Source organism: Euwallacea fornicatus, chromosome 14, assembly GCF_040115645.1.
Source record: "Euwallacea fornicatus isolate EFF26 chromosome 14, ASM4011564v1, whole genome shotgun sequence".
Lineage (NCBI taxonomy): Eukaryota > Metazoa > Arthropoda > Insecta > Coleoptera > Curculionidae > Euwallacea > Euwallacea fornicatus.
In genome coordinates, this window is record NC_089554.1 from 3,654,663 (window position 1) to 3,680,460 (window position 25,798).

General features: G+C 35.3%; 1 protein-coding gene across 1 annotated transcript in view; it reads left to right on the top strand.

Moving 5' to 3' along the window:
* LOC136343224 (dopamine receptor 1-like) overlaps positions 1-25,798 on the top strand; it is a 145,970-nt gene that overhangs the window by 104,428 nt on the left and 15,744 nt on the right. The window contains exon 3 of the mRNA XM_066289814.1: positions 23,854-23,932. Within this exon, the coding sequence (XP_066145911.1) occupies positions 23,854-23,932 (79 nt within the window). The remainder of the gene's footprint in view (positions 1-23,853; positions 23,933-25,798) is intronic.

Genomic DNA, 25,798 nt, shown 5'->3' on the forward strand with positions numbered 1-25,798 from the left:
CAATTAAAGTTTGATTTGACGTTGGTGAATGGTGCGGTTCGGAGATCTTTTTTCAGACTCAGATAACGAATTGAGCTGACTACTAAATGTACATGTAGGCGATAAGGCGCCGATGGGGGTTGGAGATATTCGTAATTTCTTTTTTAATAGAGTTCCAGGTGGATTATTCCTGCTGACGCCCCACAATGAAAAATTAAATCTTTAATGACACGCTGTGGGCGGCACTCGGTCCTAAAATACATTTATCCGCTTTTATGAATGGAGCCGCGGGGTGCAGATAAATGGTTAGTTGTGACGTTTGTAACAAATCATTCTATGATCTCACGCTATGGCTCACTTTCGACAAGCGAAAATTTGCGGACGAAATAATAAATGAATTAAAAACTCCGTTTCAGATTTATCATCGTTTTCCACACGTTTATAGACTTATTTTTTCAATCGACCTAAACTAGATTTTTGTTGCGTATGGAATTTACATTTCATAGTTTCACCAACTTTTGAGATAACGGTGCAATAGTAGAAGCTACACTCGTAGAACTCCCATCCCTAAACCACAACGGAATATCCCAGCTTTTTGTAGCAAGATTTTAATCATGCATTTTATGAATAAACATAATATTAGTTTGTTATATAAACTATATTCGAAAAATGCTTTGTTAAGGAAGTATCGGGTGTTGAGTTTCTGGTGTTTTTCAAATTTATTTTTTATAGCTTTCCAAGTTTTTGAGATATTTAGCTCAAATTTTCAACATAAGTTAATAGCATAATTAGACAGATAGCGTTCACATTATTCCCTGGTGGTGAGGAACTGACTAAAATGTAAACCATCCACAGGGACGGGTGGTTAATCAAGTGCTTCGCCTCCTCGATCACCAGATCTAACACCTCTAGATTTTTACGTGTGATTGTTTATGAAAGAAAATACTTACTTCATTCCTGTAAACTCTCAAATGAACTTATAAGGTGAACAAAAAATTCTATTCTTAGAAAGATTCCTGAGAATTTGGGAGATGTTCTTTATGAGGACATTCCAATTTATGGGTGGAAGGTAATAGCGATCATTTTGAGCAATTTCTGTAAAAATAATCATTTGATATTGTTGTAAATCATTTTTTATCGAATAAATTATCGTTCTTCAATTTATGATACATTTTAAGTTTCCTTTGTTTTATTGTCTGCTATTATTTTTTATTTCTCCTCTATTAAAGATCCTCTTCACTCTTAGATTCCCAATAAATAAATCCTTTGTTCTCTTTACCCTACAATAAAATGTTAAAAATGTCAGAAACCAACCAAGTCTTCTCCATGAAAAAAGTATAATAGCATGCATTACTTCACCGCTTTGCAAATAACTAAAAAACGGCGAAAGATATTAAAATGGTCAAAACACATAAAACTTTATAAATAAAACGTACCATTTAAATTTTTAATGTGTTTACGTGGTGCACCACAAAAACGTTTTGGGCGGTAACATGGGTTATAACTCCAAAAAATATGACCTTATAGATATGTACGACCTAGTATTATCTAATTATATAGAACTTAACGACTAACCTAAGCGTAAAATTTGGACTAAATAACGCAAGATCTTTGGAAGCTATAAAAGATAAATTGAAAAAGATATAAAACTTTAAGATTCTGTATTTCGTTAAGAGAGCATTTCTCAAATATAGCTTACATAGCATACTAATTTATATGCTTAAAATGTGTGGTCAAAAACCTGCTACAAACGTCCAACCAGATAACCAGAACTTTTAAGGGTCAAACTTTAACGACGAACGATTTCTACGTAGAAAAATAATCGAAACTTGCTCTGTGTAAAGATTATATCCCAAAAATGTTTCGTAGTAGAAATACAGTCCGTTCAATTTTTCGTAAAAAACTATGAATTTATCAAGTTGTCATAAACAGCTTGATATATTTTATTGAAATTTTGCAGCCGTTACTCACCTCAAACACTCAATTTTTTAAAATAAAATATAATATTCCATTTGAACAGTAGCGTGGTCATGAGTACCAATTTGAATTTATATAAAAAAAAACGTACGGCACTGGTTTTTTTCACAATAAAAATCGCATTTCCTTTAAACATACAGGGTATCCTAAAATGAGATATAATCATTTTAGGAAGCGATTGTATGGCAAAAATTGACAAAACACTTCGTATAAACATATGTCGGAAAATACACTCTAAGAGAGCTGGATGCTTCTAAATCACGGGCCCTAAAAGTGGTTTTTAATTGAAATAATTGAAACAGCGTGAAATAAAGTTAAGAAGATTTTTTTCTTGCAGTTTTTCTTGAAAGCGCCCAAGTCTCCTCCCTACTTTCTGCTGCAGAATCCCCACCTGGAATATCTACAGCCCCGTTCAAGACATTCTGTATTTTTGAAATGATATTTTTTTCTCTATACATATTCAAAACCGAAAAATCAATTTCCAGTCTAAAGACGTCTGACAGAATGACGGATAATTCCGTTCTAAGATCATGGTGGTGGATAGCATGAACCCTTGGTCGTTATACTAAATTTAGACGTTTATCTTAATGGATCGTTTCTGTTTCCTTATCCCTTCCAGTCATTAGACCAGGCGTCATGTGGATTTGATTTGCTACTTTTAAGAGAGATATTTTTGGCTGATTCGCGTAATTACAAGAACGCTGCACAAGAAGCAAAGTTGTCCTGGGTAATCGATATTCGGGGACTAATGGGAACTTGCAGAAATACCGAATTATTTAAAGGGCAGCATTGAATTCATACAGGATGTATACAGTTCAAAATAAGGGAAAAAGCCAGTATTGAATAATAACGCTTTGTGGTATTAAATTCATTGTCTTCACTCTTGACATAACAAACACTTTGAATCTACATCTTCAATGTCAGAAAACTTCCTGCCATTTCCTCTTTTTTCCTGTTTCTCTGTTAATTGTTTTCCCCACGGAAACTGGCTTAAGGAGTTAATTTCAGTTATTGCGTCGAAATTAAACCCCTATATTACCTGTAACGATTAAAAGTAAACACTGTTTAAATTAAAATTGCTGTTTTACGATAGTCCTTCAATTAAGTGAGTATTAATGGCACGTGGAATTGGTTTTAACTTTAACTAGCAGGATTGCTTCAAAATTAATTGAAATTTTTATGTGCCTTGTTAAACGTAAATAAATAACATCAAGCGAAAAATTGCCTATTTTGATAAATATTGAGTAATGGGTATTGGTAGCTTTAATCAATACTCTATATGGGTTTAGTGTGCCGCGGGGGATACATTTTCATACGTAAAAATACGATCCAGTACAGAAAATACGCCGTTTTCGGGGAAGAAATGATTCAGATATTCAAATAAGTTGATAAAAATACATTACAAAATCAAAACCGAAAATTTTCACTGGTGTTTGTAGGCTCTAACACGTATCCATTCTGGGAAGATCAAAGACGCAGACTTCGCGTCAGCATTATCCATCGAATGGAAGATTTATTTTCAGCGCGAAATAGCTCAACTTTGGAAGTTTTAGCATTTAGACCGAAATACCTACTTGTTTTCCATCACTCTATTTCAAGCCCCGCTGTATACATGTATTTTCATAATTTTCTAAGGAGGACCAGCAATAAAGCTGTATTGCAAAACTGGTAAAGCCGTCTGTAACAAATCTATGAAACAAGGGGGTAATGAAACTGGGTGATTCAGCATTGGGAAGATCAAACTTAATGATCCCTGGACGAACTTTAATAGCCGGGATCCCCAAATCCAACCTGAATCCCAATCGAAGCCGCACTGGTGATAATCAACTTAAATTAATGCGGTTTCTTCTCGAAGTGGTATAAAAACGTCAAGACTTTACTCCCTTGTTTACCCCAAGAATTATACTCAGGTGAATTTTGCACCTTTAGCGAAGGGCGAGGCGAAGGGTCTTTCCGGAGTAATTGACAGGATATTTTATTACGAGCTTTAAAATGACTATAAAGACCCCGGACTAAACATGCTAAAAGATGAATAATGCTCTTAAGGCACACGGTTGGATTATTTAGGTGAAATATATATATATATCGAAACGAAAATAAGCATTGTTTACAAACATTACTTCAAAACCTTTGCCGTGGGTGGTATAAGTTTTTATATCAGAACACTCCTACATTAAAAAAACGTGCCGCTTCATAAAAAAGGCATTTAAGTACCGTTTTTTTGAAAAAAAAAGAAAGATATTTATCTTTTTAATTACCAGTTTATGAATAATAGATTGAAGGGTTGATGGCGAGCGTTAAGTGAGCTTTAACCTCTTTCGTATACAAGATGTTAATGAATAAATGTTAGATATTTATAGGGCGTACAGCTGGATTGCAAATTGACCAACTTCTATTAACCAACTCATGTGCGGAAACGCACCGTTTTCGTGCCATGGCTAGATTTATTAGTGATGCTTTTAGTAATCAAATACGGTAAATGACACTCATTACAACCTTTTAACCTGTCAATAGCTACAATAATTGTTCAAAATGGCGACCACCAACCTCGGTGCAGGCATCGCGTCTACGTATCATATTTTGATTGATTATTGATACTGCAAGATTTGTTGCACAAAGTTCAAGGCAATGGGAACGATAAACCAAGGTGGAAGAAGGTATGGTCCAATTAAATAGCCATCGACAATCCCAGCCCACATGTCGATTCCGAACTTGTGTTGAAAGATAGTGAATATCATGTGGGTTTTCGTCAACCCAAATATTACTTTTGCGAGAATTAAAAATACCCGTTTTGGTGAAAGTAGCTTCATCAGAAAAAAGAACAAACCATGGAAAATCAGGCTCTATTTGACAACGTTGAACGAACCACCGAGAGAAAATGGTACGTCGTGCATAATCAGTTGGGCTAGTGCTTGAACTAATTGGAGATGGTGAGGGTGGAACTGTACTCTCAAAACTTGCAAGATGCTTACATGATTAATTGTCACGTCCCTTGCAACAGTTCAAGTGCTACTTTATGCATCTTATTCAACCCTATCAAGCACCTCTTTTTCAAAACTCTGTAGTTCGGTGACTTCTCTGAACTCCACAGTCCGCCCTATTAACTACGGCGTACTCTTCCAGTTTTTTGTAATCACTGAAATATTATGGCAAATATTCTATGCGATCGCCTTGGCCAATTAAGAATTTGAGCTAAATGGAGCTGACATGCTCTTCTTCCTTTGTATAGTGAACTTGACTGTAAAGTAACACCTCCTTCGCGCAATCGCTAAATGTGGGCATTTACAATTAAGTTAAGCTATGAAAACTCGACCAATCTAAGAAATTTGACACGTTAAAACTGACAACAGATATCAAAAGAATAACAGCTTACTTAAAAAACAATCAAAGTAATCATAGAATTAACGCGCATACGGATGGGTCATTGGCAGTGTTTGATTAATATGAGCATCACTAATCTAAATAATCAATAATCTAAATCTAACCATGGCTAGAAAACAATGCGTGTCCGCATATGAGCTAATTAATAAAAGTTGGTCAATTTTCAATCCCTTTGTAGGTCCTATGAATATGTAACACGTATTCATTAACGCCCTGTATATTGAACCCTACGGTCTATTAGTTTATTTCCTACAGCGCCACTTAATTTGGAACTAATTATTACTCTGTTTCGGGCTAATACATCAAATTCCCGAGAACTTTAACCACAAAGTTTTCGTCTGAAAAATTACGGTCGTTTCCACAACCATTATACAGTGTGTCTAGTTCAGTTGGAAACATATGAAAAACTTTTTTAGTATTAATTTGACAAAAAAATTTATTTCCCTTGAAAAATTCTGCAGAGTATTAAACCTAAAGTGAAATGATAAAACATCACGTTTTTAGAGTCGCATACCAGCTTCCTTGAAAATATGAATTTTTCCCAAGAAAATGTTATTATTGTCAGTTTCGACAATGCACTTTTACCTCTTATTTATTAAAAACATGAACATTTTTTGTGTCTCAATATGTTTTCATAATAATTACGCAATTTATATAGGCAACTAATGTATAAACGTACTTTATTTTGTCATTAGGAAAAGACAAAGAGTTAATAATTGGTGTAACTTTGTAGGATATTTACTTTAGTTTTAATTTATTCCACTAGAGCCTCTATATAGCCACCCTTCCTTTGAAAACATTTAATCGTTCCCCTGCCAAATTCCCTTAATACATTCATTATCACATTTGGAGTAATTTTCTGACGTGCTTCCGAAATGATCCTGTCCAAATGGTGAACATCTTTCAAGTGCCTGTAGTGGTAAACTTTTTGTGTTAACAAATCGCATAAGAAATAATCTACAGGAGTTGTCAGGAGATCTAGCATGCCAAACAATATTTGAATGTCTGTGAATTACTTTTTATCGTAAAACTGACAATGAAAAAGTTTCGCATATGATTCCAACTTAAGGAGATACACTGTGTACTTATTAATTGTGTGGATCAAATGTTATTAAATTAATCATTTATTCTTACTGTTGCCACAGTGTGTCCGAATAATTTAAAACGTAAAACTCGAAACCCATAACCTAAAGGAGATTTTATACGTTAAAATATTCGTTTTTCTGAATGTATACATTTATAAAATAAATATCAATGTATATATTTGGGACCAGCAGGTCTTCATACATATCTAATGGCGTTCGACTGTATCAGGGTGGCAAATGTAAACAAAAGTCCCATTCACCATATTTTCAAGAAAATTTTTTATTGTGTTCTAAAATAAAAATTCATTGTAAATTAAGCGAGAATATGAAATAAAATCATTTATAATACGATACACGTGCATCAGGGAATTCACTTATGACCTTTTTTTGTCACGAAAAAAATCTTCAAAACACCCGGCCGGTGTTTTCATGGCCGGGTAGTAAGGAGATTCGCCGAAGCGTCTACATATTAAAAAACCTGAGTTGAAAGAACTCTCTCTGATTTCGAAATTGTCTTAAAGAGATATATCTCCAGGAGGCAGAGAAAACTGCGAATAGCTACTAACTAGTCCACTCATCCTCTAATAGTCTCCGCATTCTCTTCGTCTGTTCATTTTATGATCATCTACTGTTTCTTTGGATCATTTCGGTACTGGTGTACTTTTTTACGCAATTCGTGTAATAAAACGAGCCTTCGTAATGGCTTCTCACCTTCCTATAGTGGATTTGCGTTCTTACAAGTTGCAGGGAACGCCACTCTTGCTCCTTTCAATCACTTTGTCTACGCTCTTCTGGTTCCATCTCTTCATGTTATTATTAATTCTGATGCAAACATCTAAAAGAAAGTTATGCATTTTTCTTCCCTAATGGAAATTGTTCCTGCCTGTTTGCGTTTTCTCCCGAGATGCTTCTCTTTGCATTGTAGCATTCCTTTGCATATCGCCTTATTGTTGTGTTTGTCCTAAGGGCTCGTTTCTGATGGTGCAACACATCGCGCCTCCGACTTGTTTGCGTCCGACTCCCCGGTTTTACCCATTGCACATCCATCCTTCTGGGCCTGTTACCTCTCTCAGTCTCCTCCGAGGTTGGTTACCCGGACTCGGCAGAGGAGGTATCCAGAGGGCGCCGTGCTGGAATGCAGACAGATTTTTAACCCCCTTGACATATTGTTTATCTACTGTCCTAGGGGGGCAACTAAAATGCCATAAGAAATCGTGTTTTATTTATTGTTTTAAAACGTTAAGTGAATTCTATTAACCCGAACAGTCGGGAACTACTTTACTTCCTTCCAAACGACACTGTAAACACTCAAAAACAAACAGCTTGCACAAAAATAACGTTTAGAATATATTTCAGTTAATGATTACAAAAGTCCTTAAACAATGTTGCCTACTTTATTTCTACTGTATAATATATAGACATTGTCCGAGAGAGAAGTCGAGTTGAACAAACAGTCCACTGTATGTTTATTTTAATTTAGCCGTTTTCGAAATAATGGACACTCTTTTTCCATTATTTTGATTAAAATACACCTATTGGAAATGTGTATGTTAAACATATTTCCCTCAATAATATATTTAATTGACAGTGGATTCCGGTAATTGGATTAACTGAAATGACATAAATTACTGGCATGGAAAAAGGTGAACGCAATATAAACATCAACTCAAAGACATTGTTAGCGTCATCACACTTCAAATTAAACAGATTCGATTAAACGCATAAAACGGCATTCGATTTGAAATTGACAAACCGACAAGTGGTGCAGCGCCTCTAATTCCAATTTGTTTTGCAAACCATGAACGCAGCTGGGATTCTGTGAATATTCAAGCCATAAGTATGCGCACCGACACATCTGAATGAATCCTTGAATGAGACTTTAAAATTTCATGTTAAATCCAACTGTTCGAATTGTAAAACTGGAACGTTTCAATGACGTTTAGCCCGGAAGAAATTATTCATATCAATCTATAAAAGCAGCAATAGTAAATTCGTTCCTGTCCTCCTCTGAGGAATCGATCAAAAACATATACATACATATACAGGGTGTTTCCTAACTACGTGTAAAAAATTTAAAGGCGTAATCCTCGACTGATTTTGAGTCAAAAATGTCTAATAAACATATGTCCGCAAATGCCTTGTGTCCAAGATACAGGGTGTTGAAATGTGACAAGAAAAAGAGATTTTATTTCCAAAATGATTCAATTTGGGTGTTCGAATTTTAGAAAAGACAATTCCGGGGGTTCCGGGGTTTTCTTCAATACGTCTTAAGATTTCTTCCTCTACTTCTGGTGTTCGACGTGTTATTGGCTTTCCACCTCCTGGAGTTTTCATAAGAGATCCTGTATCACAAAGACGTTGAAAGAGGTTGTTTAAAGGTTTGGTGGTTGGGAGCTTGGTGGTTTGGAAACCTTTCCATGTGAATGCGCCTCGCTGCCAAACACTCACCATCAGCAAGGCCGTAAAGAAAAACCATATTGGCCACTTCTTGATTAGTGTAATTAGGCATTTGAAAAATTTTCAAAACTGAGGTATAATCTGATTTTTGGGACACAGAACTAAATTCTTTCACTTTAGAGAGTAAAACGCCAAAATAACACTGACTATCTTGTTTATAGTAGTGAAAGTAGCAAAAAAAACTAACAATAAACAAGTTAGTAAATACCACCAAACCTTTAGAAACCTTTAAAACCCTTTTCAACGTCTTTCACTCAACACCCTGTATCTTGGAAACAAGGCATTTGCGGACATATGTTTTTTAGACATTTTTTACTCAAAATCAGTCGAGGATTACGCCTTTAAATTTTTTACACGTAGTTAGGAAACACCCTGTATATATATATATATATATATGTATCTTCTTAATGAAGCATTATTGGAATATGGTTTATATAGGGAGTCATATTATTTTTCAATGTACTATTACCCACTGAAATATAATGAAACACTTGTGGGACACCCTGTATATTTATATATGACATTTTACCTAAAGCTGCGTAGAAAATAGTAAGGTCCCAGTTCCGATAGATCAAAAATCATTAATGAAACTTCCACATTTCTAATAAAATTCCGAATTCAATTACTCCTACCAAACGATTGCCGAATCCACTCATAAAATACGCATAGTCAAGTTTCATCAAATTTCAGAAGTTATTCAGCAGACGTTCGCCAACTTCACATCAGAAAAGAATTTCGGCGCACCTTTTTACAATTTTAATTTGCAAATTGAGTTCGGATCGTTTCGCGAATGCAAATTCGCACATCGTCTACGAGGATCTTCCAAAGGAATTAGTAATTTGCCGATTCTGTGCCGAGAATTATCGGATGTAAGACAAATTCGGTTTCGGAACGAAAACCAATTTTCTTGCTTCCGTAATAAGATTTGGTTTTACTTTATCCTCTGATAAAATATTAGGAGTCGGTTTCGTTGATTTAACCACGAAGCCTTTGTTCACGTTTAATTGAAATTCAACGTCAGTTTTGAAATTTGTTTACAAATCCAGGTTTTTCCCTCAGGTTCGCGCCAATTTATGTCAACGGTAGAAGGGTAACGCAAAATAAACATTTATAAAACAACGAGATTTTCCCTAGTCAGATTAAATAAAAATAATATTTTGAGCATCATCTACGGGGTGTTTCAGAAACATTGCTGCCAACGAGAACTGGGCGCTAGAGGTAAACGAACAACAGAGCGACTCAGATGAACGTGCCTCGTAAAGAACTTACTTGGTCCATTCCACAGTGCGTCAAACTATTTTTACAGAGAATTATCTGCACTGATAAAATAGATGATTCAAATAAACTTGTCTTGCCTAAAACCTCCTTGGAAGCAACTTCAAATTCGTTAATCGAAAACTGATAATTATTGTCAATCTAAAAAATTTTAAAAATCACTACGTCAGCCTGTAGAACGAAAAGAAACAACTTTTGTCTGAGGCAAGATTAGCTGAATCGCCGTAGTCTTTCATTCGCTGGCTCGATACACTCATTTGTAACAAGGTTTCGAGGACGCCCTGTGTAAGAACCTCGAAGTATAATAAATCGAGCTTTCTTTCTCACGATACGTGGAACGAGGCTAATTAATAGTTGTAATCTGAGCAGAGTCTTCTCATACTGATCACGATTTCAGCAAGTGTCTGAATAAACCTAAGGAAACATATATCAGAAGATATCCCATTCCGTTATTATATACTGCAATGTGTGGAGTCGGATCCTCATTTTCGTAAGCTTATGTCGATGATTTGGTAGATCTATAGATTAAAGGCCAATTGGGAATTGCATTCGCGAACGACATACTCACCCAATGTGGACAAATGAACTAAAAACTAATTTTTTTTATATCGAAATAAAGTCAATGCAACTTTTCGTCCCCACATGGTGAAACCTTCTATCAACTGGGCAGTGGGGGATCTGTTCTGAGCGCCGGGTATCCCGTTCTTTTCACCAGGACCCGCCGCAAAGCACTGAAGTCTGTTACCACTTACACTAAGCTGTGGCTTATAATCATTCATTTCCTTATCAGCCTCGTAGCCCTCAATAATAAATATAGCAGAACTACCTCGTCAGGTTAGTTCAGGCTAAAACAAACAACCCTCCAGTAATACCTTCAAAATTACACTCTAAGAAGCTTTATTAAAGTAAAGGTACTTGTATTAAAGTTGTATTAAATGCAAATCAAACACTTTACCAAAGCAAATTAATTACTGATCCCCCATACCGGTTTGCGTGTCATGTCCTGAAAGGTGCGTGAATACGACACATGAAACTTTAATAACTGTGTGGTTTTGTGGTAAATGAAGCTTTGCTCTTTCAGCTCGCATTGAATTATTTAGCAACAGGAGATGTGCCCTGTTCAGATTTCTGTTATCCCTTGGGTCGATTAACCAAACCAACCTCAGGTAATATCTAAATGTCATAGAAGAAGGAGATAATTAAACAAAAATTGTGGCAAGTTATTATGAATCCCATAGCGAGACGGAAACGAGTCTAAAATTCATGGCGGGTTCTGGAAGGCAGCACTTTATTAAGTTTTCATTTTAGGCGAAAATTCTTCTCCTGTATACTCTTTATTGCCCGTTATTATACGTCAAAATGTTAAAAATTCCATTGATGCGTTGTGTCAAGGAAATGATTTGCTTTATACCATTAACCCACGTTCCGCTTTTTTACGCTTTCCGGTTACCGAGTGAAAAGGGCAAAAAGATAGAGAAATAATGACCATGATTTTAAATTAACTGTTTATCCATTACTCTGTCAGTTATTAAGTTTCCTTCAGGTTAGTTAAACACTATCATTATATTAAAAAACTAATGCCTTCTATTTCTCTTCTATAGGATGATCGAGGATGGGAGTTTTCTAATATGAATATACAGTGCTTGCAGAAAGTGTTGCATTACGTTAAATTTTAATTTTGACTATATCCATCTCACACGACTTCATCCACATATTCTTGGTGTACATCCTTCCTCGCGCCAGCACTGAACAAAACATGCTAATCAAATCGTGTCTCTACAAATATATGATTATTGTGGGAGATTTCACTCTAAGCAAAAACAAGACAAAACAACTAAAGAGATTCCTGGACAACTCAGATTTTAAAAAGACACAATACGTCGACCACATTTTTGATACTTAAAACTCAAGATTCGGCCCTCGACCTATTACTTTGCACAGCTAACATGACAAATGTCATAAGCAATGTTAAGCTTACAAATGAACTTGGATAAGACTACTTAGCAATAATATTTGACATGAACTACGGACAAAGCTGATCAAATGAATGCACAAACTCATACTGGAGTTGCTCAACGAGTGCGTCAAATGCGAAACGTTTCCAGAGACCTGGAAAACGGGAATAATGATTCCCACTCCTGAATCTGGACTGGACAACACACAAACAGAAAACTACAGACTTATAACATTACTTCCTGTACTAAGCAAAATATTTTAAAACATAATTAAAACGAGACTGCAAAATCAAATTAGTCAACAAATATCAACATATCAATTCGGCTTTAAACTTATTCACTCGATGGTACTCCTACTTTTTACACCGACCAATAAGATACAAACCTCACACCTAGAAAACAATAAAACATTGTGTCTCTTTATGGACATAAATAAGGCATTGGACAATGTTTGCCACAAAGGACAAGTATACGACCTAACACACCGAAGTACTTAGTAGATAATATAAGGAACCTAATAAAAAACCGACACCTAGAGGTACGCATAAACGACACCCTTTCTTTTGCCTTTTTCCCCTGAGGAAGGGCTCCCACAAGGATCGCCACTCACACCATATTTTTACAACATTTACTGCCACATACAACTATAACCTACAAGATAAAAATCACTTTGACAAAACGGCATGTATAGTGCAATGCGCTGACAACACTACACTTATCACACACGATCAAACCACGAGGAAAGCGATGAAAAACTGCAGACACGAACGGACAACACAATGACTTCTGTACAATCTGTAGCACCGATGGAGGAATTAGTATCCAAAACGGCCACCTAAATTTCCAAATCCGTCTGCAGACCGCTATTGGACTATACACGTATACTAAGAGCAAATGCTACAGAGATAACAAGACATACAAAGTACAGAACACGTCGCACTGAAACTAATCACCGAGATGAGGCATCCCGAGCACCTTCCCCACAATCCATCCAATGCACTGTTATATGAACGGACACTAATGACTGTAATAACGGAAATATTACTACAAGTACAATCTAAATGGAAAGACAACCACTATAATTGGACTATACTCGCTTTGCCTAACAAGACAAAGTAGACAGTCCTGCTTCCTCTTCCCTTCCACTATACTGCTGGAATATTTCCAAGAATTGGGATTTTTTTCTTATTCCTTTTTTTTGTATATATTTAATCGAATTGCAAAGAAAAAAGGTAAAACATTACGTCACGAGCAAAAAGTCCATTGAAGCCGATAGCTCTTTCTTTAGTGAATACAGATTTTCTACTAATACTACTGAAAAATTTCATTAAACTGGAACATGTATCTGCAAAATCAGTAAGTAATATTGAAAAACCAAAAAAATTTCATACATACAAAATGTCCCTTTCCTAAAAGCTGACACCCGAAGATGATGATGGCAGAATAGAATTTTGTGAATTGATGCAATAAAAAGGCATTCAGGATAAAAGGTTCTTTTTTGAATTTTTATTTTCAAATGAAGTAGCGTTTTGCATAAATGGATCTATTCACGGACATAATTATCGCTGCTGGTCTACAGATGATCCTCAGTGGACACTGACCTTGCATATACAACATCCGCAAAAGCTCAATGTGCGGATGGATACATATAATCGGCAACCAGTTCATCAGTATATTTTTCATAGACGGAAACTTAAGCAACGCATCATACTTATCCTATTGCAAAGTGAAATAATTCCATCAATCGTCGCAATTTTTCCTACAGAAAATAGAGAAAAAGCAACTAGTAATACTTAGTACCAACCAGACGGTACGTCTCTCCACTTTACATTACGTTATGGCCCTGAGAGAGTATATTGCAGAGATTTTCCTTAGGAGGTGCAGAGGATAGCCGCTACAATCTCCAGATCTGACACCCTTTGATTTTTTTTTTGGGGTTTACTTAATAGGTTGAATTTACAAAAATATACCATAAAATTTGGATGATTTATGTCTTAAACTTTAGATAGAATTAGAATGCATAACAGAAGCAACACTGGATAATTGCATAAAAGGTTTCAAAGAACGACTGAGTCATTTTCGAATTGTTACTGGAACCCAATCTGAGTTCTGAGCATACCGACGTATCCCTCATCGAACTGCTTTTACTTGATATTTTACAAAAATCGGTACTTTTCCATTTGAAAATAAAAAGTGAAAAGGGGTAGCTGAATAGGGATGAAAAATTTTAACATCGAAGATAATGAACTTAATGCTATTTTTCAAATAAAATTACACGTGTTTAAACATAAAAAAAAAATTGGTGTTCGTGAAACTTACAAATATGTTGCAATACTTTTTACAAACGCTGTAGTGAAGCGACTCAAGGGTTTCTTCCCGATTTTCATTCAACAAATTTGAATTCTTCGTCTCGAAGTCGGTTCAAGCAACTTTGGGTTCGTGCATGCAACAATTATGGAATATTTCTCTCCAAACATTCTGCAAGCTCCGTCTTGGGAAATATGTTTCAAAATTTTTAAAACACAAAGTAAAATTGGGAGTTTTCCAACGAGTTTCTTAGCCATTATTTTTTGATAAAGTTATAACTTTAGAGCCTGGTTCTGGCATAACTACCCATTTATCTGTACCTTCGTCCATAAAAGGGAAAAGATTTATTCCTCCTGCAACGGCCAATGAAGAGCAACATCAAATGACGAATTTTTCATTTCCATTTGCCAGCACGATCCCTGGCTAATAACCCTGATGGGATATTTTAAGAGATCGTGAGACGTTTGACTTATTACGATTGCCCGCGGTAAGATTTTCCATTAAAAGAGCTTGAGAAATCGTGTTTGTTCAGGTAGATGCAAAGACAAACTGCTGACTATAAATAGTCAATTTTTGCAGAAAACTAATTACGAGAGATGAATTTGCTATTTTGTCATTTTAAAATAACAAGGGCGAAACTAACGGAAAATTAAATATGATTTAATTCTCCAACGGTTTTTTTTTTGCTTTTTTAAAATTTTTTTTTGTACTTCTCCGAAAAACAAAATTGATAAAAGAATTAAGTACTTACATAATTTAATCCAATTAGTTATAACGGCCAATTTTATTATACATGTTTTAATTAATAATAAAACCTGTTATTAAATCACACTCCATATTCGAACAATAAATAAAATAATTTCCCAATTTCAATTTTGTCATCGCTAATGAAAAGTCAATAATAAGCGAACCAGAGAGCCAACGTTCTGCAGTAAAACGGATTCGAAAGCCCTAAACGATTCGAATAATCGGAAACACAGGGTAGTTGAACTAATTAAAGAGAATACTTTTTTAGTTCATCAATTTATCATTATAATGTTAGCGTAAAACTATCTCTAATCACTAAGTAGAGTGAGTTCCTTGTGTGAACTGTAAGGATGTGTTAGTGCTAATTTACGATCAAAGGTACCGTTATGCAGGGAGGGCCGCATGGAAAGACGCCTTCAGCAGACCTAAAAACAAGATTTCCAGATATAAGAGTTCACATTTAATTCCTTCTTCCTTCGAAACGGCTCAAAAAATAGTTTAATAAAAAAGGTTTGGACGCTCGAAATATTGCATTATTTTATCTGCAATAAAACTTGGAACTGAAAGTTTAAACTGATGTTGCAAAATTGGCCATAAAAGAAGAAAATTATTTTACGTGAAAGGGCCAGCTATTGAGGTATTGCCGCTCAAAGCTGCAATCCCTGAAGCTGGTCTCTTGGGCATTACACAGGATCTTTTATTGCCTCGTGAAGAAAAAAATTTATAGGACCCCATTAAATTTCTCCCTTTTACTTTTCATATTCTGACACTTAAAGTAGAAATATTCTTGGAGGAAGGGGCGGTTTTCCACCGTTCTAATGCGAGAAAACTATTCCGTCCACGTCAAGCTTAAAAAAATACCACCAAACGCACTGACGATAAGTTAATTGCCACGAACGCGGGGAGCAATAACAATTGACAAAAAATTAATAAAAAAGTTATATAGGGTGTGCCAGAAATAAGTGCGTTCATTTCAACTAGTGGTAGAAATTTCCAAAGCAACAACTTTCCTTAATGCTTTTTTACCGATCACACCTTGTCGTCAAGAGAAAATTTTAAATAGTTTTGCCCAAAATTCGTTACCCGCCATTGGCCCATTCGACCATAAAGACATGGCGAAAACGACTGCAGAAAGGCTGGCAGGTTCCTGTACTTGAACCGAATTCATAACGTTTGAAACATGCCGTGATTATTGGCAATTTATTTTTTTTATTGTAATATGTTAATAATGATTGAAGAAGATTTCCTTACCTAATTTTCTAAAGATGTCGAGTTACATGCACAGCGCGTTTATTAGTAGTTTTACAGCCCGGAAACTTTCGTAATTAGATCCTGCTAGAGCTGCAGCTGCCTTTTCGCCGGAGGCACCATATGCCAACACCATGTCCGTGTGTTCATTATCTGAAAAATGAACGATTTTTGATAGATTTATTTTGCTTAACTTTCCGAAACACCGAGCCTAAACAATAGCTGGCCGCGATTCAAAATAAGTTTGATATGTTGACGAGGGTACGTGCAGCAGCAATCCGATTTATCAACCTTTTTTTGTTAAATAATTTTAATTCAACAACAAGGATCGTTAGTGCATCGTGAATTTCAAGGAGGGAAAGATAAGAGAAAAATGGCATATAGAAAAAAAATGTTACCCTTAACGAGATCTCCCACTGGCTTAAATTAACGCAATTATTTACGATACACGTTGTATATACGTGTTGCGAAATCCGGCATTCGGCAGCAGAAGTTTCTTTGTCCAAAAAGGCACCTAGAGATTGCCCATTTGGAGAGACAAGCTTTAGCCGCCCAATGCGGCACGAGAGGAAATCAAGAACGGATCTGTCGCATTGTTTACGTACACTGAATCGGGAAGGTGTGTGATCGCCATTAGCCTTATTGTCATTTTTCCCTCTGGTCTTTTAATTTCTTATTTAAAAATAATTTAATAAAATCCAAACTCCCCAAGGGTAATCTAAGCACGGACTTTTGAAAAGAAGCAATCCCAAGACGAGCAGGGGTGTGCGCCTCGAGCTTGGATGTCAACTGCCTCCATTCGGTAATGCAATTTGATGATTTTAATTAATACAACAATGCAGTCAGATAATTAAAGTGTAAATATCAGCGCCGGAGCAGCAATTAAGCAAGCAATTTAATCCAAAATACGAGCATAGATTTGGGTTTAATTTATCATCATTATATCAAACGTAAGATGGGGAAGATGTAAGAAAGGGTATAATTTTGTTAATGGAAGACAACTGCTGCGCCTAAGAGCTGAATTACCAACTCAGCTCTATTGTGTTAAAAGCAAAAAAATTGTAACCCTCTCTTCATTAGGATTGTCAGATTTTGGAAAAATATCATTTATTTTAAAAGCGTCAGACAGTTAGACTGAAATTAAAAAAGTGCAGAACTGTCAGCAGGAGCATTTTTAATATTTCAACGCAGGAGGGTCCTTTCATTTGTATAATCGCACTTCAAGCTCCTGGTTTGCCGAGGTTTGGCGCTTTTAAATAATTTTAAATCGAGAACGTTTAACAGCCCATCAGGAAAAGGTTTCGAGATTAATAAATGGGGAAAACTCTGCTATTGCATAGTTTATTTATCGTAGTGCTGAGGTTTAGAAATTTAAATTTAAATTACTCGCTTTCCTGCAGATTTCTGCATTATTCGTTAATCACTTAAACGAGCAACCTTCTAGAAGAAAAAGCAGATTACAAGCCGTTGTACAACAGTAAAAATGAGCATGTTTGATAGAGAACTCGAAGAGCGACAATGGGCATTTTTTGGAAAGGCAAAAAATGGAATTACTGCCTCAAAGGGTTCCTTGGTCGAGTCACGTACGAGATTATTAATGGTGCTTAGGTAGTAAAACGCTTTTTCGGCTCACTAAAGCTCTAATTCTTTGTCGCCGATATTCCTTGCAGCACGAGCTACTGCTCACCACCACCCGTTGCTTACTACGAATGCGATATTACGTGAATCAAAATGACACATATAACGTGCCACTTTAGGATCTGAACATTTATTTAACTGTTTCTCTTCCCATGGAAGGAAAGTGAGCGGCGAACACTTTCTGGGAGCTGAAGAGTGAGTAGGACAGAATATACAGTTTTCAACAAATCTTGTACATAAATTATATTCGAATGTTCGTTCCTGTCTACAGCTTGTAGCGTGTTTATCAAATGAATGTCAATTGAGGAAATAAATGTTTGAGAAAGTGTATTTCCTGCCTGCAATAGGAAAGAGCCTGAAAATATTTTAACGCCTAGAAAATGATTATAAGCTGCCCGAAAAACATTATTAAGGTGATGATGAATATGGCTCATCCACGTTAACTTTGCGGGTGAAGTGACAAAGTGTTGGATGTGCAGTAAACAGACAGACGGCTCGAAGGGTGCGGTATACTACGAAAAAAAAATTACGTCATTTACTGCGTGTGTGTGTGTAACGATTTACAGGACTCTTAACTTGCAGAAAAATGAGCAATGTAGAGATATGTCAATACAAAGTTCAACGTAAAGTATTGCATGGGTAAACCTGCGAAGTTGTTGGAAATACGTTGCATTTTATGAGACGCGAAGCTGAACAGAACACTGAAACACTGAAATCATTTGAAAAGATTCAATAACGAGTTGCTATGACTACTGATGCGAGTCTTCGAAACGCTCAGGATATTTTCCTTGAAATGGGAAGCATAGAAAACGAAGGTTTTTGAGTCCCAAAAAACGAGAACGAAACAAATCTAGATCAACATCAGATGATTGTGGTACCATCGCGCTAAGAAGGCTCATTATAAATTTTTAATTACAAGAAGAGAAAGTTTCAACGTTGGGCCGCATTCATAAAAAGTTTAAAGAAGATTAGAATTTTTCGGGATGTTATGAAAGTTTATGAAAGATTATATCTTTCTTAACTTTCACAACAAGTGAATAGAACCTATGGGGTTTACATGGCGAAAAACGAAAAATAACAAAAAATTATTAATGGAAAACCCCAACATTCAAACTCTATACAAAACCTATGTACATCCAGGCAACGAACACCTACATCAACCAATCTTTAAAGGACAACGATTAATTATTGTTAGCACAGGAGATGAAAGTGGTTTTCTGTCAAATGCATATTTAAAATTTAGGTCCAATCAGAAGTTATCATAACGACACGAACTGTAATACAATACAAATACAAAATGGCTGGAACAAAAGCTTTTTCCTAATCTGTCTCCAAAGAGCGTGCTTGCCATCGATAATACCCCCATGCTATAATGTTCAATGTAATAAAGTACCAACCACGAGTTCCAGAGAAGTTAAAATGTTGGAGTAGTTGCAAGAAAAAAGTATTTCACGTAATGACAAAATGACGAAAATTGAACTGTACAATGTGATCAAACTTCATAAAAACTCGTTGTAAAACATATAAAATCGACAAACTTTTCATAGAAAAAGCACATACAGTATTAAGGTTATCGCCATACCATCCAGATCTGAATCCGATAGAACTCCTATGGGCAACGTTGAAACAATATGTTGGTGAGAGGAATCTTAATTCTAATTTGGAACACGTTGAAGAATGTTGTAATCGGTTCTCTGAGAACGTTACAGGTAACCAAGTGGATGTCACATTGTGAACGTGTGGAAAAAAACGGAAAGAGTTTACATAGACTCTCACCATCTCTGGATAATATCGTAGATCAATTAATTATACGTTTAGGAGAAAATGGCGACGGTAATGATAATTATAGTGAGGAAGATGATAGCAGTGAGTCTGAAAAGAGCTTAGATGACGATTAATTGTAATAAAATATCGTTAGTGCAGAAACTATTCGTAGAGCAGGTAATATTGTATAAAACGTACTGTTCCGATGTTGTTAAGTAATTTTACAAAAAATAAAAATGATCATAAATGTTTTGTTGTATGTTTAGCATATATTTTTAATGAAAAACAACAAGATAACAATATTGTTTACTAAGTAATTATTATAAACCACTAAATGAACTAGAATGAAAACACAAAAAGTATTTTTATATTCCTAAAATAATGTGAAATGAACAAAATTGTAACAATAAATTTGATTTCAATAAGGTGTTGGGTTTCTTTCGACTTTATTATTGCTTTTACTCTTTCAAGCCTGAAATTAACTAAATGGGATGCCAAAGTTGACGGTATATTATTCTATTCTACTTAACGGGCGACCTTTGACCTTTCTCTAGATGAAATCGCATAATTCCTAATTTTTCTGTCGATCCCAAAGATGTTCGATTGGGTCAGTGTCCAGTGCCCATGGAGATGCTTTTAAATATTTTGGGATATTTTACAAAGCTCAAACCCCAGCGCTAAGAGCTCTATATTTGAGATCGTTATCTGAGCTAAATATAAAATCATGCCGAAACCCCAGTTTAGTTACATTAGCGTAGAAGTGGGCTTTTCAAAACTTATATACACATTTTAATTTATTATTTCATATATAAAATGAAGCGATCGTTCTCCTGAAACGCCCATACAACCCCATTACCGAACCTCGCCCATGCTTTACGCTTGGTGGCAAGCTTTTTTTTTTTTTTATTAAATTCAGTGCACTTTTCCCTCATACTTTAAAATGGCTTTTATTATCAAAAACTTCACATTTGCTCTCATCTATAAAAATCGCTCTATCCCAATATCTTATGGAGATGTTAATATAAGTTCCAGCGAACTCGTAACAGTTTCTTTCGATTGACCTGCTTTATAAAGTACATTTTACAAGCTGTTCGTCCATGGTCCCCTTTATTTCTTAAATTATTGCTAATAGGACTGATTGAAACTTGCTTGTTGTTCGAAGTTTTTACTTCTGCAACGATTTCTTCTGCACTTTTTATTTTTTATTTTCTGTTTTTATTTTGATTTTGATTTTTCTTGGAAGTTCGGAGCCTCGTCCATTTTTTAAAGGGTTTTATAGGCAATATTTGTCTATTGTGCTTTAGATAGTCCACCTTGATCTATTTACCACCCAACTAAGTTCTACTAATGATTTTTAGTCATTATATAATTTAATAATTATTTGTCGCAATTCCTATGATATTCCACTACCTTCTCATGGTGTCAATAGTCTCCAAAAATTTAATCTTATCCTACCGAACGGACTGAACTAATTATTTATTAATGTTAATTATTAATACACTGTTTTCTATAGATCACGTCTTAAATATAGTTTAAGGTGTAACATGAAGTGTACGAATACTTTTTGCAAGTCTGTTCCTGCTTATTTCTTTGTGTATCTTGTTCTCGTAACGATTATAAGTTTTTTCCGTCTTTAGTAAAAAGTATATTTTAAAAAAGTCAAAGAGTATTTATCATCAATTTGGTGGTGTAAAAAACGTGTAGTAACATCGAAGCGCTATTGCATATTTATATAACATTATCTGCTGCACGAATACTTTCTGCACTACCTGTATGTTAAATAGTTTTGTAATTTTTTTAATAAAATTGCAATGTATTTTATTAGAATTATAGCATAATTTTTAAATAGAAATTTTATAAGAGAAAAAATATTACATAGGTGCCCTAATAGTACCTTAGTTATGTAACCATCTGCGTTGATCTGTGGTCATTTGCATTTCGTCCTATCTTATCTGACACATTGTCTTGCGCAAAGATGCCTAACGCCATGGACAAGTGGAGCCCATTAGGGCACAGCGGGAACAGACAAGATAAAACCGTTAGATAGAACCTAAAACCTTTACTTTTCACTTTCGTCATGGACTTTATGTCGTTCCATAGTTTTAATATTTTAGAGTCATCTCGTTCTCGCCGAAAGCTTGCTCTATCATTACGCGCGTCACCTCACCCGCAAAGTTAATTTGGGCGAGCTGTACCTGACATGATATACTTTCGTGCCAGTTTATCACCTACCTGTGCATTAAAATATGATAAATTTATACTATTGCCTCACTCCTACACTTCAAAAAACCGCTTTTTTATATTGTATTTATACAGTGTGTACATAAAATATGGAATAAATTCAATTAAAAATCAGGTGTGTGTTGTTTGGAAAAACACTGGGACACGTTGATTCTTATTTTTTCTTTCGGTTTTTGTTGATGGTAAATTCATGTATACAGGGTAACCCGAAAACAAGTTACGACCACCAACTTCATTTTTCAAATAGAAATACTTATTTTTTAATTAAATATTTAATTCTGCAGCGAATTCTAAGTATTGTATATTTTATATAGCATGTCCTATACCTAAATTCAACAGTTATCGAGAAATTTACGTCTGAACGTTTCGATAACCTAGACAATGATTTATATGGTAGGTTTGTTTACTGCGGTGTATATACTTAGAATTCGACGAAAAATTTAAATGGAATAAAAAATAAGTATTTACATTTGAAAAAAGTGAAGTTGGTGGTCATAACTTGTTTTTGGGGTGCCCTGTATACATGCATTTGCTATTAAAAAAAAAACCGCAACAAAAAATAATAATCGCCGCACCCCAACGTTTTTCGAATAAACAAACATCTGATTTTTAATTGAATTTATTCCATATTTTATGTACTCACTGTATATAAAAATGTATAAACAAATTCCAATACTGAGGCACCCCGTTCAACAAGCGCGTCCTCATCAAGCTAATGATCAACCATCCATTAGGCCATACCGTAACGGTTAACCTTTGCCCTTGACACTGAACTGTCGATTTTTGCTCTAATTCAACAGCAGGACATTATTGTTGTCGCAAAGGAATGCAATAAAGGAAAATGACTTCGCGTCTTTAGACATTTAGCTCTAAAAGGGCTGAAAACGGAAAAATAGAGTAAAACAACATACAGCTCTAAATTTTATTCTCTTTTGTCATACCTGTAATGGAATATTGCGGCAACCACTGCTTTCAGGAGTATCAGGAGATTATAAAATAGCGTTGTTCATATACATACGATTTTGGTTTAGACTCATATACCCAATAGAATTGGCGCTACGTAATGTTACATGCACCACGATAAAATCTGGAAATGATTTACGGTTTCTCAGGCCCTTTGTTGTAAGTAGTTGTTTTTCAAGCGTAAAAATGGGGCTTTAACAAAAGTTACTTCTTAGCTGAAAGATAGATTTATGATGCGGGTGTGAGTTCTTCTGGCCCCATTATTGCAGAAGACCTTGCACAAACTTTAAGGAAATTTTCCACCGATCATAAACTGAACGGAGCCTACGAAAAAACTCCTCGTAATGCAACTAAGCGAATTACCCAATTAGGACAGCTGAAGCACTTGGTGTTGTTGGTGATTTCCAGTCACTTGAACAGAATTATACTTTTGAACTCCGTAATTCTCCCATTATTAATTACAACCAGATTAAAGTTCGTTCCTTAAACTATCTCTACCTCCGCTAAGCTCCAAAGGAAATTTAAATTTCAACTTATCTCATATATTATTTCAAAACTGAAATGGATGGCGTAAATCATGAAATATGTGATACGCTCTCATGTCCAACTACATTTGGGTTACAAACTTGTAATCCGAAGTAGAGAAATAATTATTTAATGTGTCTCTGACGCTAATATTCAGCTTCCCATTTACATGCTTCAAAAGATAAATGGAGGTTTTAATCTGCGCACTTCCATTATATGACAAATTTTAATTAGCTAAGCTGCTCGAAGTAAAAGTTTTAACAGTTATCATGGAAACTGCGATATTAATGTCACTACCTTGTCATTTGCAGATTATTAACAATGTCACGATCGTGGAATTCGAGGAGTCGGACAAGGACACTGTCACCATGATGTCGATCTTATTAGTCGGTAAGTGAGCGACAAAAATGGAGATTTCGCGGGAATCGTTACCTGACTTACTTTAATCATTGCTGAATCGGTGTGGTGTTAGTAAGTGATTTACATCATCACACCCAAAAGTTGTTCACAGGAATTACGGTCTTCTCCTGTGCTTCTCTGGGCGCGGTCATATCTGGGTGAGTTAGTTATCTGCCATTTGCGGGAGAGTGTTTCCAAAAATTAATAAATAATTTAAAATTAATAAAATTAATTTAAAACGTTACGAAAATTAATTAAAAAAATTAAGAATGTTAATAAAGAGCTGTGTCATTAAAGTCTAACACTTAATACGTGAATTGCGGAGATTTTATAAATAAATCGCCTAAAGGGAAAGAAAGTATTGGCAAAGCTTCTATGACCTCAAAAAATACACTTGATATGCTCGTCATGGACTAAACAAATTTCCATCGGCTTTGGCTCACAAATGTGGAAAAAATATTGTTTGTAAGTGTTCGTAAAATAGGGTAAAACAGATGTAATCTCACGGTTTGTGAATAAGTGGAATAAGCCTCGTTATTATTCTGAAAGGTTCTCCCAAGGTAATTGCTTCACCTTTGCACTATTTATTTAAATAGAGAACTGATAACGATACCGAAGGAAAGAATTATTCAAGAAATATTACTTCATTACTAACATTACTTTGGTTCATCATGATTGTGGCACGAGATGTTAAACCCATTAAGTAATTCATAGACACTAGTGTCTCACAGAATCGATTATACACTCGACCAACAATTGAAAATTGTTTGAAATTTTAACATTTTCCCTGTAAATACAACCGAAGAGGATGTGGGAAATACTGAAAATAAACGATTTTCTGGTAAATCGAACTGAGGAGACGAAACGGTAAAATTTGTCTAGCTGGTGTCTTCATTGCCTTACAGAGGGAGATGTTCCTTTATGCACCAATTCCTGACGTTTAGAATAACTTTAACGTCGTGGCTACGCATTTTTTAAATTATCCTAGAACGCACGAAAATTCTTGCAAATTGACCCCGCAGTTACCGCAAGCATGAATACTTCTTAAGGAACTTTCTGACCACTGACCCGAATCCTGGAGTTTTTCCTGAAATGCTGCACAGCAATGATTGCCAGCAAAAAATCTCCACAAAATCTAACCATAAGGACTGAATGGAAACTTTTTATCTCGTCGACGACTTTGTAGAGTCATGTTCCATTTCTCTATGAAGTCGAATAGAATGCAGAAAAATTGTCAAAGGTAAGTACAAGGCACTAGGGTAACGGAATTTCCTATTTAAAGACGTCCGATAATGATATTATTTAAATTCTAGACAAGCTTGGCATAAATGCTGTAAGGAAGGGAACTTTCTTGGAAAAACATAATGAAAGAAGGAAGCTCCTCAGTTGGAAGCAAACTATAAATTATAGGCGAAAACTACGCGTTGGCTTGTCTTTATCTAAGAAAATTAAAGGGATTCCAGAAATGGTTAAGGAAAAAGCAGACAGAGAGTACTTACACTTAATTGAAGACCTGCAGGTCATCTTCATTGATCTTTAATTCCGTTTTATTTGGCGAGTTTCCTTCGGGAATTCATGTAATTGCCGTAAACCCGAACTGAAAACTGAAAATTCTTAAGGTGTGCGAAGCTCTAACAGATCTCGATGTTATATTTTCAAATTTCCAAGTCTAATTTTTTTAGAGTGTTGGAATTTACTTAAAAATGAAATGCTAATTAGAATTAAAGGTCCAATTAGCAATTATAACAGTATAAACCTCCACGAATAAGTTTAGAGCCGTCGCAAAGCTCTCTTTAATAAAACTCTCGTTCAAAACAACCATTTTTATTGTGTTAATCTCAATAGGCCAAGGTAATG